At 47.0% G+C, this 17,605-nt stretch overlaps 1 protein-coding gene across 1 annotated transcript in view; it reads right to left on the bottom strand.

The window, feature by feature from the left end:
• The window catches only part of PSMD14 (proteasome 26S subunit, non-ATPase 14), a 100,858-nt gene that overhangs the window by 31,815 nt on the left and 51,438 nt on the right, over positions 1-17,605 (bottom strand). The window contains exons 4-6 of the mRNA XM_069733038.1: positions 17,034-17,153; positions 7,233-7,303; positions 3,888-4,038 (exon numbers count right to left, since the gene is read on the bottom strand). Of these exons, the coding sequence (XP_069589139.1) occupies positions 3,888-4,038; positions 7,233-7,303; positions 17,034-17,153 (342 nt within the window). The remainder of the gene's footprint in view (positions 1-3,887; positions 4,039-7,232; positions 7,304-17,033; positions 17,154-17,605) is intronic.

Here is a 17,605-nt window from a genome sequence, read left to right as displayed (position 1 = left end):
CGTCTACTAGAAGTCTCTCCATCCGATATCCATTTCCTAGCCGTCCCTCCATCCCATATCCATCTCCTGGCCTACACTCTATCCCACATCCATGCGTCTACTAGCAGTCTCTCCATCCCATATTCATCTCCTAGCCGTCCCTCTATCCCACATCCATCCGTCTACTAGAAGTCTCTCCATCCTACATTCATGGCCAAAAGTATTCACACCCCTGCAATTCTGTCAGATAATACTCAGTTTCTTCCTGAAAATGATTGCAAACAAATTCTTTGGTATTATTATCTTCATTTAATTTGTCTTAAATGAAAAAACACAAAAAGAATTGTCCTAAAGCCAAATTGGATATAATTCCACACCAAACATAAAAAAGGGGGGTGGACAAAAGTATTGGCACTGGTCGAAAAATCATGTGATGCTTCTCCAATTTGTGTAATTAACCGCACCTGTAACTTACCTGTGGCACCTAACAGGTGTTGGCAATAACTAAATCACACTTGCAGCCAGTTGACATGGATTAAAGTTGACTCAACCTCTGTCCTGTGTCCTTGTGTGTACCACATTGAGCATGGAGAAAAGAAAGAAGACCAAAGAACTGTCTGAGGACTTGAGAAACCAAATTGTGAGGAAGTACGAGCAATCTCAAGGCTTCAAGTCCATCTCTAAAGACCTGAATGCTCCCGTGTCTACCGTGCGCAGTGTCATCAAGAAGTTTAAAGAACATGGCACTGTGGCTAACCTCCCTAGATGTGGACGGAAAAGAAAAATTGACAAGAGATTTCAACACAAGATTGTGCGGATGTTGGATAAAGAACCTCGACTAACATCCAAACAAGTTCAAGCTGCCCTGCAGTCCGAGGGTACAACAGTGTCAACCTGTACTATCCGTCGGCGTCTGAATGAAAAGGGACTGTATTGTAGGAGACCCAGGAAGACCCCATTTCTTACCTGAGACATAAAAAAGCCAGGCTGGAGTTTGCCAAAACTTACCTGAAAAAGCCTAGAACGTTTTGGAAGAATGTTCTCTGGTCAGATGAGACAAAAGTAGAGCTTTTTGGGCAAAGGCATCAACATAGAGTTTACAGGAGAAAAAAAAAGAGGCATTCAAAGAAAAGAACACGGTCCCTACAGTCAAACATGGCGGAGGTTCCCTGATGTTTTGGGGTTGCTTTGCTGCCTCTGGCACTGGACTGCTTGACCGTGTGCATGGCATTATGAAGTCTGAAGACTACCAACAAATTTTGCAGCATAATGTAAGGCCCAGTGTCAGAAAGCTGGGTCTCCCTCAGAGGTCATGGGTCGTCCAGCAGGACAACGACCCAAAACACACTTCAAAAAGCACTAGAAAATGGTTTGAGAGAAAGCACTGGAGACTTCTAAGGTGGCCAGCAATGAGTCCAGACCTGAATCCCATAGAACACCTGTGGAGAGATCTAAAAATGGCCGTTTGGAGAAGGCACCCTTCAAATATCGGGGACCTGGAGCAGTTTGCCAAAGAAGAATGGTCTAAAATTCCAGCAGAGCATTGTAAGAAACTCATTGATTGTTACCGGAAGTGGTTGGTCGCAGTTATTTTGGCTAAAGGTTGTGCAACCAAGTATTAGGCTGAGGGTGCCAATACTTCTGTCTGGACCATTTTTGGAGTTTTGTGTGAAATGATCAATGTTTTGCTTTTTGCTTCATTCTCTTTTGTGTTTTTTCATTTAAGACAAATTAAATGAAGATAATAATACCAAAGAATGTGTTTGCAATCATTTTCGGGAAGGAACTGAGTATTATCTGTCAGAATTGCAGGGGTGTCAATACTTTTGGCCATGACAGTATATCCATCTCCTAGCCGTCCCTCCATCCCATATCCATCTCCTAGCCTACCCTCTATCCCACATCCATCCGTCTACTAGCAGTCTCTCCATCCCACATCCATCCATTAATCCCACAGCCATCCATCTCCTAGACATCCCTACATACGTCCGTCTCCTAGCCATCCCTCGATTCCACATGCATACATCTCCTAGTCGTCATTCCATCCCACATCCATCTTCTAGTTGACCTTCTATCACACATTCATACATCTCCTAACCGTCCCTCCATCCCACATTCATCCAGTCTGTCTCCTAGCCATCCCTACATTACACATTCATCAATCCATCCAGCACATATCCATCTATCCCTTAGCCATCAATCCACCCAACCACCCCCATACCATCTCAAATGGATCCATTCCACAGCCACACATCCTTCCCATATGCATCCATCCCTTATCTACTTCATTTATATCATATCCATCTGTTACATATCTATCCAGACATTATGCTCAGTTCTTCATTGATATTTAAACAGAGAATGACTACACGGGTAAATTCAGCCCTGTAAATCTGGGCTTACACTGTGAGCATACAAATTACTTCTAGGTATATAAAAATAAATTCCAGGGGCAATCTTTGTTAGCGTTCTGATGTGATATCACTTACACAATAGGACTGAGGTTCATCTCTTCAGTGACGGGGACTGTACAATGATGTTCTATGGGCAGCCAAACAGTTCTTAAACATTAGCAGTCCCAAATTACCCCAGACAGTGATCCAATATGTTTGCTAATTAAACATTGCTGAACCAATTAGTTTATTAGTTAATTAGGGCCCAGTCATTCAAGACATTCAGTTTACCCCCACCCCACCGAAAAGCAATTATTTCTCGGGTAATATACTACATTCACAGCAATTAAAACTTAAGTCAACTTGTGAAATAAATGTTTTTCGTTCCCCCAGTGAAATATGCCAATGAACAGCTTCTATGTATCATATACCTTACCCCCTCCCCCAAAAACAGAAAAAAGAAAAAAAAAAAGTGTTGGTGCTTGCGCTGCGCAGCGCGATGTTTAGCGAGCTCCATAATGACGGGCTATTTTAAGGGGAAGGCAAACTTCTCTAATAATGCATTGCGATCATTTTATCATATCTATTATTTTACATTACAATGGAAGTGACATGTTCCAACAAGACACCTCAGCAGCGTCTTAAAGCAGTAAACCATTCCAGCCAATTTCAGGAGCTTCGGAGTTTTTCGTTTTTTTTTTAAATTTTTTTTTTTTTTTAGCTAATCCACTCTCCCTGTGGCTGAGCAAAATCGAATTGCCTCTCACATTTGCAGACAGCTCTGTGAAGGTGATAATAGACCTGCACCCTGCTGTCACGAGGCAGGAAATAGGAAAATGGCATATGGGGCTGAAGCGAAATAATAAAAAAAAAAAAAAAAAAAAAGGGAAAAAAAAAAAAAAAGCAAAATGGAAACCAAACAAGAACAAAAGAGACTTAAACAAAGGACAACTACAACCCGATATGTTTTGCAAGATAATTTCTTTTCAAAGGCAGTAGACGTATTGAAATTACTCATTGGTTCCTTCTGACGGAGGAAATAAAAAAAAAAAGAGGAAAAAATAAGAGGTGCTGGGGACATGGTCTTCGGGGAAAACTTTGGACGTCTTGTAGACTAAAGCCTTCATAATGGAAGGGTTGTGCCGGGATATTTAGGGGAGAATCTACAGCCCGATGGGATTGAGAAACAACCCGGTAATCCTTAATAGTTTTCTAACATTTTATTAAAATTAAAAAAAAAATAAAAAAAACACAACATGTCATCAGTGTCTGATTAACCAAAAGGGAGCAGGAGACGGCTCATTCATGCTGCACGAGCCATCTCAAGCACGGACAAACAAGGCTCTTCGGAAGAAGGCATTGTTTTAATTACACATCGATGCGTTGAAAAAATAAAAAATAAAAAAAAAAAAAAAGTGGAAAATTACAGCAAAAAAACAAAACAAAAAAAAACCAAAAAAAAACACATGCAACATTTACATGACCGAGCTGGTAAATAAACAGCTTGTACTTTACCTTTCCTTTTACACTCTGAATGGGGTCGACTACCACGGCTACGGCTCGTTCGGATAAGGCTTCGAAGCTCTGCTGGGTGTTGATATCGACTCCGGAGAGCCAGCAACCAAAACCGGGGTGACTGTGGTACCATCCGACCACCATCTCGGGCCTGGAACGAGAAGACGGGGCTCAGGTTCCCAAAACACGGTGCGATATGGAAAGAGGCATTAAACTAACGCGGGGTATAAATTAGAACTGGAAAGAGGAAATTGAACGGTGTGAAAAAGGCGCCATTAGGAACGTTCACCATGAGAAAGCATGAGCATGAAGAAGTGTGACAAAGGAGTGCTATCATTAAGGGATACACATTAGCGGTAGTAGATCGTGCTTTCAGTACTTCACCCTGTTACCACACCTTCCCTGAGCCAGTTTTTACCCTTTCAGCACTTGAGTAAATATCTTCTCTTTAAATATCAATTAAACCAGCAGTACAACTAGGAACCCAGTCAAAAAGCAATTTGCACTGTTCCGCTCAGCTGCTGAGCCTTTTGCTAACATTAATTTTGAAGGTTTTTTTTTTTTTTCTCTCTTCTTTCGCAGTATAAGAATTTTGAGCGCGAACATGACAACTGTTGAGAGGTAAAGAATAAAACTGCATAGAAGATGATGATGATGACGATGTGCCGGATTAGCATTTGGCGATTCGCCAGACAGGACTGTTTACTAATAAAGCAATTAGGACCGACTAGGACGGCAAATCTTCGCACGTACAATACTAAACCGCAAGTATTAGCGTGTGCAGCGGCGGGACCAGCGACACCCGGGCTGGTGATAGTGGGAATGACAGCATGGTGGCTCAGTGGTTAGCACTGCAGTATTGTAGCGCTGGGGACCTGGTTCAAATCCCACAACAGACAACATCTGCATGGAGTTTGTACGTTCTCACTGTGGAATTAACAGCGCTCTAGAAGATATGAAGATTCAGACGAGACCGTTTGGTTCGGCATGTAATCTTTGTATTCTATTACCCCCGCCCCCCTTTTAAAAAGGGTCTCGTTACTTTTATATGTATATCATACACGTTTGTTTAATTTAATCCATCCACTTAAAGGTTTTCCAACAAAAGTGTCATTTATCACCTACGGATAGGAGCGCTGGGGGTTTACTGTATCCCGATGTCCTGCTTTTTCATGCTTCAGTCAGGAGCGAATGGAGCGGCACGATCGTACTTAAATGGAGTGCATCAAAAAAAGGTTTTTCCCCCCCCCAACAATTGAAAGAATGTAAAGTATCAATATTTTTATTTAAAAAAAATAACTTTTTTTGTAAATGGTCTAAAATACAAAAAAAAAAAAAAATGGTTCAAAACTTTTTATATTTTCCACTTTTAAACACTAGGAGGGGCAGTTATTCGAAGCAGTAAAAGTGGTCGGGATCTGCTCCCACGTGACGTCACTCCTCTCCTCCCATTCTACCGATGCACTTTGTAGATGCAGCACTAGCGCCTCACATAGACGTCCCTGCACTACGGACATCTGACATAGCAGAGCCGAGTCTGTGTGCAGAGCACAGCAGTGTGACGATCTCTCTGCTGTGCACTGAACACTGCAGCTCGTATAGCAGTGGTGAGGAAAAGTCAGGAATCCTGGTATTGTACAAAGCACAAGCAGCCACGGTATAACAGATGCGGTCAGACACTGACCACAATCCTCTATGGCCTGCAGCTGCCGGACCTACGGTGTACAAGTGTTGTGCTCAGACACTTACACACCAGCAAATAAAAAATGGCAGCCCACAGAGGCTGCAGAAAAAAAAATTACCTATGTGCTGGATATGATTTTTTATCATCCGTGTGACATCCGTCTTTTCAGATGCAAAAGAAAAAAAACAAAAAATTCCAAGTTTCTCCTTCCAGTTAAGAACAGACAGCACATGGATTACACCCGGATGGCAGCTGAGCGGTATACACTTTTTGATGAACTATTTTTCTGAGCAAACAAGATCGGGAAGAAAAAAAAAAAAACGTACTTTTTTGTGGATGATGGGTTAGCAAAAAAAAACAAAAACAATAAAAACCCCAAACACAGACTTGTTTCTTTTACAGACCACTGATGCACGTAAAAAGAAAAAAGGATAAAAACTCCCCCTTAAAAACAGACGAGATCAAAGACGCCCTTCCTAGTGAATGGCTCCGGCCAGTGTGTATGAGAGGAAAAAAAAAAAAATCTAACATGCAAAACGGGTTTTATGGCTATGTGAAGTATGGATGAAAAACACAGACAGAACATGTACGTGAAAAACTGACGCCTAAGGGTATGTGACTACAAGACTATAGCAGCACAGCAGAGGAGACTAGTCACAATATAGGGGGAAATGACCGCTATTGTGGATCTGAAATCTGTAGAAGATTTTCGGCAATTGATCCAGAAAAAGTTGGTGCGGAATTTGCCACTGATCATACAAGGCAGAAATTCCTGGTGCACGTTCCCTAAGGCTTTGTTAACACGCGTTTTTTGCCGTTTTTATTCTCTATAGGCAAAACCTGCCATCTTGGCAGTAAAGAATATGCTTAAAAAAACAAAACTGGTTTTGCAGCGTTTTTCATGCTCATACAGTTTACTGCCTGTTGATGAGTTTCCTGCACCAACGTCATGTATATTTTTCCTAATGTAATTGATAAGGCATTTTAGGGTATATGTGAAGTTTTGGGGGGGTGGGTAACAAATGAAAAAATGCAATAACATTGTGATTTCTTTTTCTCTTTACGGTGTTTTCCGTACGGTTTGATTAAATTTGTATTTTGATCTAACTTATGTATGCTGCAACATCAAATAGTTTTTTTTTTTATTTCAAAAGTGGGAAATATGAGTGATTTAATTTTAATTTATTTGTCGTTTAGAGGACATAAACGTGCGATCATTTACTGGAATACTATAGTATTGCCTAAGTATAGTCAGATTGATGTTCTCCGATGAAGCCCATGAATGACCTACCCTTCATAGATAAAACCAAGATGGCAGCCATGGGGGCAACGGGGTGGGTTCTTCAGCAGGACATTGGCTGCCAAAATAACCCATCGGCACCCCGCGATCGCATCACGGGGAGCCAATGGCAATCACGCTACTTAAATGCCAATATCAGTCATTGACAGAGGCATTTATATGATTAAACACCAGCGATCAGAGAAAGCTTTGACCGCTGCTGGTACAGGCAGATGCCAGCTGTGTAACAGAGCCAGCACCTGGCAGGTAAGATGGGGGCTCTGCTCCTTAGCCCACTCCACACCCCAATACCTGAAGGGAAGGGGTAAATGCTGGTCATAGCTGAGGAGTATATAAAGTATCAATATGCTTATGGTCTTACCTTCCGGTCTGCTTCAACATGTCCAACATTTTAGCCTGAAACACTGGATCCACCGCCTCCACGCTGACACCCTACAAAACACAAACCCCCTCCACAATTATTTCACATCTTCACCCACGTTGCCATCAGAATTCCTAAAGGAAATTGTTGTTGTTTTTTTTTTGTTCTGAAGATTTGCAATGTGCATAAAATGAGAATATGCACAATTCCTTTCAATATTTGCAACATGGAATGAAAGTTGCAATCCAAGCTGTTCAGATATCTACTACTAAAGGGTTATCGCTGTTACAAAACAAGACACAAAACTGTTAAAGGAAGCAGGATTCATCTTCTAAAATCAAGTTAATTAGCAAATGGAGCAATTTGTGACAAACATGACAGTTTTGTAGAAAGCCTACACAGTTATGAGTAAGGCCAATCCAAACATTAGCGATGGCATTATGGAAAAAGGCTGTTCACAAGCAGCACATATCTAGGATGGAGGCAGGAGCAGAGGCTCAGATGGGTTACAGGGAAGCACCTTTTGGGTCAGGGTGTGAACGGCACATACTGCAGAACAGCTACGTGATGTCTCAGGATGAAAGGAGGTTTGTATTCGGGCTAACAAATCTATGCTCTTATGTATACACGTGTGCGCTTAATATATATATATACACACACAGTTTACTAGATGTTCTTGTTATATTCCTGGCACTAGAGCTTGCTGCATGCAGATTGGTTGAGTTCAATCTATAAATCAGCTGAATTTTAGTATGTGTGTGCAATTTTGTGTATAATAAGGCTGCGAACAAATGAGATCCTGCACAGAACCCTCAATCCCAAAAATGGGCCGGACAAAATTGTTGGCATCTTTCAAAAACTGTGGGTAAAACACTTTGTTTCAAGCATGTGATGCTCATTCAAGCTCACCTGTGGCAAGTAACAGACGTGGGCAATATGAAAAATCACAAAAAAAAAAAAAAGGGGGGAAAAGTTGACTCAATCTTTGTATTGTGAGTGCCACACTAAGCATGTAGAAATAAAGTAGTTTACAACCCATGGCAATGTAGCTAATCTCCCTGGACATAGACGTCAGAAAAATTGATGAAAGGATGCAATGCAGGACAATCCAGATGGTGCATAAACAGCCACAATCAAGTTCTAAAGAAATTAAAGCAGACCTGCAGGTCCCGAGTGCATCAGTGTCAATGCAAACTATCCATCGACAGTAGAATGAAATGAAACGTTATGGCAGGAGACGCAGAAGGACCCCACAGCTGACACAGAGACAAAAAAAACTAAAGTGCAGCTTCCCAAAATGTACATGTGCAAAGCTAAAATATTTCTAGGTAAGTGTCTAGTGGACAGATGAGAGCAAGATAGAGCTGTCTGGTAAAACACATCATTCTACTGTTTACTGAAAACAGAATGAGGCCTACAACAACAGTACCTACAGTCCAATATGGTGGAGGTTCAAAGATATTTGCAGGTTTTTTTGCTGCCTCTGGCAATGGGTGTCTTGACTGTGTTCAAGGCATCATGAAATCTGAAGATTACCAAAGGATTTCGGGTTGCAATGTAGCGCCCAGTGTCAGAAAGCTGGGTTTGCGTCCTACATCATGGGTCTTCCAGCAGGACAATGACCCCAAACATCCTTCAAGAAGCACCCAGAAATAAATGGATGGAAACAAAGTGATGGAGAGTTCTGAAGTGGCCAGCAATGAGTTCGGATGTAAATCCCATTAAACACCTTTGGAGAGATCTTAAAATTGCTGTTGGGACAAGGCACTCCTCAAATAAGAGATCTGGAGCAGTTTGCTAAAGAAGTGTGGTGCAAAATTCCAGTTGAGAGGTGTAAGAAGCTTGTTGATGCTTATAGGAAGCAAATGATTGCAGCTAATTATTCCATAGGGTGTGTAACCAAATATTAAGTTGAAGGTGCCAACAATTTGGTCTGGACCATTTTGGGGGGTTTTGTGTGAAATTATGTGACATTTGCCATTTTTGTCTCTGCTTTTTTTGTTTTGTTCCAATACAAACAAAGGAAATAAAATAGGGATTTTTGTGTGTACTCACCGTAAAATCCTTTTCTCCGAGCCACTCATTGGGGGACACAGGACCATGGGTTATGCTGCTGTCACTAGGAGGCTGACACTAAGCTGAGACAAAAAAAGGTTAGCTCCTCCCCTGCAGTATACACCCTCGTACTGGCTTCCAGACACCCAGTTTAGTGCAAAAGCAGTAGGATAGTAACAATATAACAAGTAACATTAGAATATAACATGTCAAACAAACAGTCAAGATCAAAAAAAAAAAAACAAGATCACGAGCCGAAAGGCTACCAGGGTGGGTGCTGTGTCCCCCAATGAGTGGCTCGGAGAAAAGGATTTTACGGTGAGTACACACAAAAATCCCTATTTCTCCTTCGCCTCATTGGGGGACACAGGACCATGGGACGTCCCAAAGCAGTCCCTGGGAGGGAAACAATACAACCAAAATAACTCCGTGTACCATCTGACTACAAATGCGCAACGGCCGTGTCCGCAGAGGATTGAATGTGAACATTGTAATGCTTTGTGAAAGTATGCAGGCTGGACCACGTTGCGGCCTTGCAAACCTGCTCCGCTGTTGCCTGGTGCCGGATGGCCCAGGAAGCACCCATCGACCGAGTGGAGTGAGCTCTAATCCCCGCCGGGATAGGACTGCCCCTGACCCGATAGGATTCCTGGATAGCAGATCGGATCCATCTGGCTATCGTGGATTTAGACGCAGCCAAACCCTTTCTGTGACCTTCCGGGAGCTCGAAAAGGGCGTCCGATTTCCTGAAGTGAGCCGTTCTGGAAATGTACCTCCTGAGGGCCCTTACCACGTCCAGGGTATGGAGAGCCTTCTCGACCCTATGTTTGGGCTGCGGGCAAAAGGAGGGAAGAATGATGTCCTCATTGAGATGGAAAGATGAGACCACCTTCGGAAGAAATGCCGGAGAAGGACGTAGGACTACCTTGTCCTGGTGAAAGGCAAGGAAAGGAGCCCGGCAGGATAAAGCGGCGAGCTCTGAAACCCTTGTAGATTGTGAGCCCTCGCGGGCAGGGTCCTCTCTCCTCCTGTACCAGTTGTGACTTGTATTGTTAAAGATTATTGTACTTGTTTTATTATGCATACCCCTCCTCACATGTAAAGCGCCATGGAATAAATGGCGCTATAATAATAAATAATAATAATAATGGACGTCACCGCTACCAGGAAGGCAACCTTCCAAGAGAGGACAGAGAGCGGAACGTCTTGAAGGGGTTCGAACGGAGGTTCCGGAATAACCCCCAGAACCAAGTTGAGATCCCAGGTCTCTAGCGGCATCCTGTAGGGAGGAACCACATGGGAGACTCCCTGGATGAAAGTCTTGACCTGAAGGTTGGTGGCGATCCTGCGCTGGAAAAGCACGGATAACGCTGAGATCTGACCTTTGAGGGAACTCAGGGCCAAACCGGAGTCCAGACCAGACTGAAGGAAATTCAAGATGCAAGGGATAGAGAAAACGAGCGGAGGGTGACCCCGGAGCCTGCACCATGAGAAGAAGGTTTTCCAGACGCGGTGGTAGATGGAGGCGGAAGACGCCTTGCGAGCACTTAAGATGGTGGGGATGACCTGCTGAGAGAAACCGGCACGAGTTAGAATCCAGGTTTCAACAGCCACGCCGTTAAACGTAGGGCCCCTGAGCTCTGATGGTAGATCGGTCCTTGGCGAAGCAGGTCTGGGCGGTCTGGCAACCGCAAGGGAACGTCGGCTACGAGCTGAACGAGCTCCGCGTACCAAGCGCGACGAGGCCAGTCTGGGGCGACCAGGATGACTGGAACTCCCTCCGTCTTGATCTTTCGGATCACCTTCGGCAGTAAGGGAAGGGGAGGGAACACGTATGGAAGCTGAAATTGATGCCACGGAGAGATCAGCGCGTCCACTCCTATGGCCTGGGGATCCCGAGATCGAGCAATGAAGTTGTGGACTTTGGCGTTCAATCTGGACGCCATCAGATCCACGTCCGGGGTCCCCCAGCGAAGACAGATCTGGTGAAAAACCTCTGGGTGGAGTTCCCACTCCCCCGAGGCAAGGCCCTGGCGGCTCAGGAAGTCCGCCGCCCAGTTCTCGACTCCCGGAATGTGCACCGCAGAGATGATGGAATGGTTGGTTTCGGCCCAACGAAGGATGAGGGAGACTTCCTGCATCGCCGCCCTGCTGCGGGTACCCCCCTGGTGGTTGATGTAAGCCACCGCCGTGACGTTGTCCGATTGGACTCGTACTGGGTGACCCGCGAGCAGGGCGTGAAAGTGACTCAGTGCAAGTCTGATAGCACGAATCTCCAGGATGTTGATGGGGAGTTTGGATTCCCGAACTGTCCAGCGGCCCTGGGCAGAGTGGTGGAGGAACACCGCCCCCCAGCCAAGGAGACTGGCGTCGGTAGTTACCACTAACCAGCGGATCGGGAGGAAGGACTTCCCCTGGAGAAGAGATGGGCCCAGGGTCCACCATACGAGAGATTGTCTGACCCGCGGGGACAGGGGACAAGGGCGGTCGAGAGATGAGATACTCCTGTCCCAGATGTCCAGCAAAGCCTGTTGCAAGGGACGGAGATGGAGTTGAGCAAAAGAAACTGCTTCGATTGTGGCAACCATCTTCCCCAGAATCTTCATGGCGAACCGAATGGTTCACGGGCGGGGAAGACAGAGCGTTCGGGCTCCCTTCTGAAGTGCTTGGGCCTTGGACCGAGGAAGCAAGACCAGACCCCTCGAAGTGTCCAGGATCATTCCCAGAAAGGAGATCCGACGGGCCGGAACGGGAGCGGATTTGTCCCAGTTGATCAACCAACCTAGGCGCGAAAGAGAATCCAGGGTAATGTGGACGCTTGACTCGCAGGCTTGAAAAGACGGGCCCTTTATGAGGAGATCGTCTAAGTAAGGTAACACGACGACTCCTCGAGAATGAAGGATGGCCATGACAGCCGCCATGACCTTGGTAAATACCCTGGGCGCCGTGGCGAGACCGAAGGGTAAGGCCGTGAACTGGAAGTGGTCCTCCCGAATGGCAAAGCGGAGGAACCTCTGATGAGACGGAAAAATTGGAATGTGAAGATAGGCATCCTTGATGTCTATCGAGGCCAGAAATTCCCCTCTTTCCATCGAAGAGATGACCGATCTGAGCGATTCCATCCTGAAGTGCCGGACTCTTACGCACTTGTTCAGGAGCTTCAGATCCAAAATGGGCCGCACTTTTCCGTCCTTCTTTGGCACGACGAAGAGGTTTGAGTAGAAACCTTTGAACCTCTCGTGTTCCGGGACCGGGACAATGACCCCGCTCTGGCGGAGGGAGTGGATGGCGCAAAGAAGGGCGCGAGCCTGAGCTGCCGAGCTGGGAAGACGAGAGGGGAAAAACCGAGTTGGAGGAGGAGAGGATAACTATCTTGTAGCCTGATGATACCAGATCCCTGACCCATTCGTCGTGCACGATGGAGAACCAGGCTTGCTGAAAAAGGAGCAGGCGTCCGCCTACTCTGATGGTATCGACTGGCGCCGTTCCCGAGTCATTGAGACGGGAATCTGGGAGGTCTGGACCCTCGGGATCTGGGTTGTCTCGGTTTCCCGCGCCAGGAAGGAATAGGCCTGAAGGAGGGACGAGCGTCTCTGTCAGTGCGAGCGGAACGGTCCGATCTGGGAAGACCGGTAGGATTGGACCAGGCTGGGCTGGTACGAAAGGGCCGAAAGCGAAAGTAAGGCTGGCGCTGGAAGGCCGCCTTGGGCCTCTGTTGGGGAAGGAACTTGCTCTTTCCCCCTGTGGCGTCGGAAATAAGCTGGTCAAGCTTTTCGCCGAAAAGACGCCCGCTTTGAAAAGGGAGGGAGATCAGAGATTTCTTAGAGGAGGAATCTGCGCGCCACTCCCTGAGCCAAAGAGCCCTTCTGATAGCGACGGCGTTGGAAGCCGCGGATGCTGCGCAATTCGCCGCGTCGAGGGATGCGAACATCACATAATCGCTAGCCATGGCTAACTGCTTGGCTAGGTCTGCCATATCAGACGGGAGGTCCTGTTCGTTAATGGATTTCGCTAGAGCATCCGCCCAGGAGACCATAGCCTTGGACACCCAAGCCGCTGCGAAGGAGGGGGACAGGGAAGAGCCAGAGGCTTCATACACCGAACGAGCTAGCGAGTCTATCTGGCGTTCGGTGGGGCTCTTAATTGACGCGCCCTCCGGAACTGAAAGAAGCGTTTTAGAAGCTAGGCGTGAGACCGGCGGATCTACTAAAGGAGGATCCGTCCAGTCTTTCACGAGATCCGCTGAGAAGGGGTACTTTGATAGCAGATCCTTCTTACCCGTGAACCGCTTATCTGGATGCTCCCTGTGACGCCTGACTATATCCAGAAAGGCTGGATGAGAGGCAAAGGATTTGTGGGAACGTTTGGATCTGGTAACAGAGACCGCGTGTTCCGGAGCGGAATTAGCGTCATCCTCCACCTTAAGAGCGTGATTGACTGCTACGATGAGGGAGTCGACCGTAGCTCTGAACTCCGGAGCCTCCGTGTCCAATGATACCTCGGACTCATGTTCAGAGTCGGGAACGCTGTGAGCCCCCAAAGAGGGTGAGCGAGAGGGGGAGCTGCCAGATTCTGAGCGGCGAGGAGAGCGTTCAGGAGAGGAAGGGCGGATCCGCTTTCGGGATGACCGAGCCTCTTTATGGAGAGAACGGCCCCTGCTAACCGACTATTCCCCTGCAATGGAGGGATCTCTTAACACCTGTAACGGGTTACCTCGCTCCCCGGGAGGATTTTGAATGGATTTGATGGCGTTGGCTAAAAAATCCACGGATTGAGAGAGAGAGAAGCGACCCACGGGGGGGGACTAGGTACGCCAGAGTCGGTGGCGGTGGAGGGCTCCTGGGCACATGGAGCATCGCAGGCAGAACAGAGGGGGGAACTTTGAGGCCTAGGAAGAGGGGCCTGACAGGTGGTACACGCAGAAAAAAAGGTCGTATGCACCTTAGAGGATTTTTTAGATCTAGTCTGCGACATGACTCTAATGCACAAGAAGCCACAGGGGCTATAATCTGGCCTGGGAAGTAGAGGGCGGTGCTGCAGAGGAGAAGCTGACGATGTCTCCTTACCCCGGTCCTGTGTCCCGCTGTCCTGGGGAGCCGAGCTGTGAATCCAGAGATGGGAACTAGCTGCACGTGGGCGCTGTGCCTCCGGGATGCGGCAGAGCTGGAGCTGCGGCGTGTATGTGAGGACCAAGATGGCCGCCGAGATCAGGGGAGAGATCTCGGCGGCTGCGAGAAGCGCCAGGGACCGGGGGGCGCCGCCGCCGATGACGCGCAGGAGTGGGCGGAGTATATCGGCAGCGACCAGCGGCCAGGCCGAAGCCGGGGGCTAAATTTGCGGCCCCGGCCCGGCGCGCGGCCGCAAAGGGCCGACGTCTCGGCCCACCATCTGCGCTGCAGCCCGCCAATGTGCCAAGTTGAGGAGGAGCCCTCCGGACCGCTGTGACCCCCCCATCCCCCACGGAACACTTACCCCTATGGAGGTGAGAGGAACCTTAGGATGGCTGGGACGGTGCAGGGATTGGGAAGCCTCAATCCACCAGCCCCTGAGAGAGAGGGGTGGAGAGGAACCGTCCACCACCTGAGTCACACAGAACATTGGTGATGCAGTGTGGTCTGCACGGACGCCACGGGGATAGGGCCACTGTACAGCCGAGGGTAGAACCTGGTGGACAGGGCATATGTCCGGCAATAAAAAGGCCTGGCTGCAGAGGAGGATACTGGAGGAAAACACCAGTGCTCGTCTGTATAAAAAAGGGGAGATCGGGGCCCTTTTAGGGGAGAAACCGTCGCCCAAAAAATGTCAGCTCAGGCAGTGGCTCCCACGTCGCAGGAGAGGATACGGAGAGGTAAAACTCCCGTGCTCGCCTGTTGTTGGTTCGGGGGAGATCGGACCTTGAAAGGACCCGTCGCCCCCTTCGTCCGGAATAGATTAAAAAGAAAAAATTCGAGAAATTAAAAATCAGTGTGCCTCCTACGGACACTAAGCTTAAACTGGGTGTCTGGAAGCCAGTACGAGGGTGTATACTGCAGGGGAGGAGCTAACCTTTTTTTGTCTCAGCTTAGTGTCAGCCTCCTAGTGACAGCAGCATAACCCATGGTCCTGTGTCCCCCAATGAGGCGAAGGAGAAACATGTATAACAAAAAGTGAAATGGCAATACATTTCTAGGAGAAATACTTCATTTTCTGGAACAATTTCAAGGGTGCCAACACGTTCGGCCATGACTGTGTAATACACAAACACGTGTACAGTCACATATGAAAAAATAAATATACAGAAAATCCTATGTAGTAAACTGTTGAGCAGCCTCTAATGGTGTATTTTATACACACACAGTTTTGGGCAGAATTGGAAAAAAAAGTGCAGAATAGTATAACTGTAGTGTTAAAGTTTACTTTTCTCAATTAACAAAATGTAAAATGAATGCAAATAAGGCTACTTTCACGCTAGCGTTTTCTGCAATCCGTCACAATGCGTCGTTTTGCAGAAAAAAAGCATCCTGCAAAAGTGCTTGCAGGATGCGTTTTTCCCCCATAGACTTGTATTGACCGCATTTGCGACGGATTGCCACACGTCGCATCCGTCGAGCGACGGATGCGTCGTGCTTCTGCGGACCGTCGGGAGCAAAAAACGCTACATGTAACGTTTTTCGCTCCTGACGGACCGCTTTTTCCGACCGCGCATGCGCGGCCGGAACTCCGCCCCCACCTCCCCGCACCTCACAATGGGGCAGCGGATGCGCCAGAGAAATGCATCCGCTGCCTCCATTGTGCAATGCGCTAAACGCTAGTGTCGGAATCTCTCCCCGACGCATTGCGACGGGGAGATTCCGACGCTAGTGTGAAAGAAGCCTAAGAGAAATAAAATCAATATTTGGTGTGACCGCCTTTTGGCTCTCAGCTAGGTGAGCGCTGTAATTGCCTCTCCCCGACATTCCCACAGAGAATGAATGGAGTGGGGCAGTTGCGCATGTGCACAGGCGTCCCAGTCCCCTGTTCTGGCATTTGGTAAAAGGTGGGATCAATACTGATCTAGACGTTGCCATAAAGGGAGACTATAGTACAATAGAGGGGCTCAGATAGCCGACCGCTATTCTTCAGCAGTCACGAGAGTGGCTGTAGCGGCGTTTCAGCAAGTGCAGGATTGATGGGGGGTCTCAGCAGTAGATATGAGCGAATATCTTCGGCTCCCTCCTTATTCGACAAGCTATAGCACTTACCGTATAGGCTGCATCGGGAACCCAGCTAACTGGAGCGCTCCCGATAATCAGCTGTTCCCAGAGGCATCTGCATGTGTCGCGGCTGTGAGACAGTCATATGCACGGACAGCCTGCGTGTTGTGCCTGTCACACAGCCATGACACATGCAGCCAGGAACATATTATCGGGAGCGCTCCAGTTAGCCGGGTTCCTGATGCAGCTATACGGTAAGTGCTATAGCTGGCTGAATAAGGAAGGAGCCGAAGATATCCGCTAATCTCTACTCAGCAGATGGATCCCCAACGATCTAAAAGTTATCACCAATCCTGTGAACAGGTGATCACTTCTAACCGGAATACCCCATCAAACACATTTTGTTCCCCTTATGCCCAATACAAAGGCTTACTTTCCATCCTCTGTACCTGTAGGCCACCGCTTGTACATTAGTAGATTTCTATTTTTATTGAAACCTTTTTTTTCCCCCGCGGAGCTTTCAGGATACAATTAACTATTAAACAGATGCACTTTATATATTAAGAGGACTTACAGTTCCAGACTGGGGCATGGCAAATACATCAATGACTCTGACAGTGTAGTCATCCACAAATTCTCCCAGCATCAGGCCCATGACTTCCATTGGGACACCGGCCCGGCCATGCTTTAGCATCTGGAATGAGAAAAGTTCCATTAACAGAACGCATGTGATTTCTGCCTAACTGGAGCATGCAATGCATTTCTTAATAACTCCAAGTAGCAAGACTCCCCTTAAAGGGGTGTTACAACCACCAGTATGTGCACTATATTTTATGTATCTGTCAGTGTGGCTTTTTTATGAAAGTATTTTTTTTTTTTTTTTAAACGAAAAAAAAAAAATATCAGTGCACAACTTACAATTACACTTTGGATGCTTGTCATGCAGCATGCACCGTCTATGTTATGCATTGTGGATGACATGGGCTTCTTAAAGCGAAGATTACGTAATCTGAGAGCAGCATGATGTAGAAATAAAGGACCCGATTCTAGCGAGGTGTCACTTATTGGGCTGCTTAGTATAGTTGTGATAGAATCCCAGTCTTCTCTGCTGTATGTGTAGCAGTGCTATGACAGCTGAGCAGTGTA

The sequence above is a fragment of the Ranitomeya imitator genome, chromosome 7, assembly GCF_032444005.1.
Source record: "Ranitomeya imitator isolate aRanImi1 chromosome 7, aRanImi1.pri, whole genome shotgun sequence".
In the NCBI taxonomy this organism is placed as follows: Eukaryota; Metazoa; Chordata; class Amphibia; order Anura; family Dendrobatidae; genus Ranitomeya; species Ranitomeya imitator.
The sequence above is the reverse complement of the archived record's forward strand: the minus strand, read 5'-3'. Positions and strand labels throughout refer to the sequence as shown.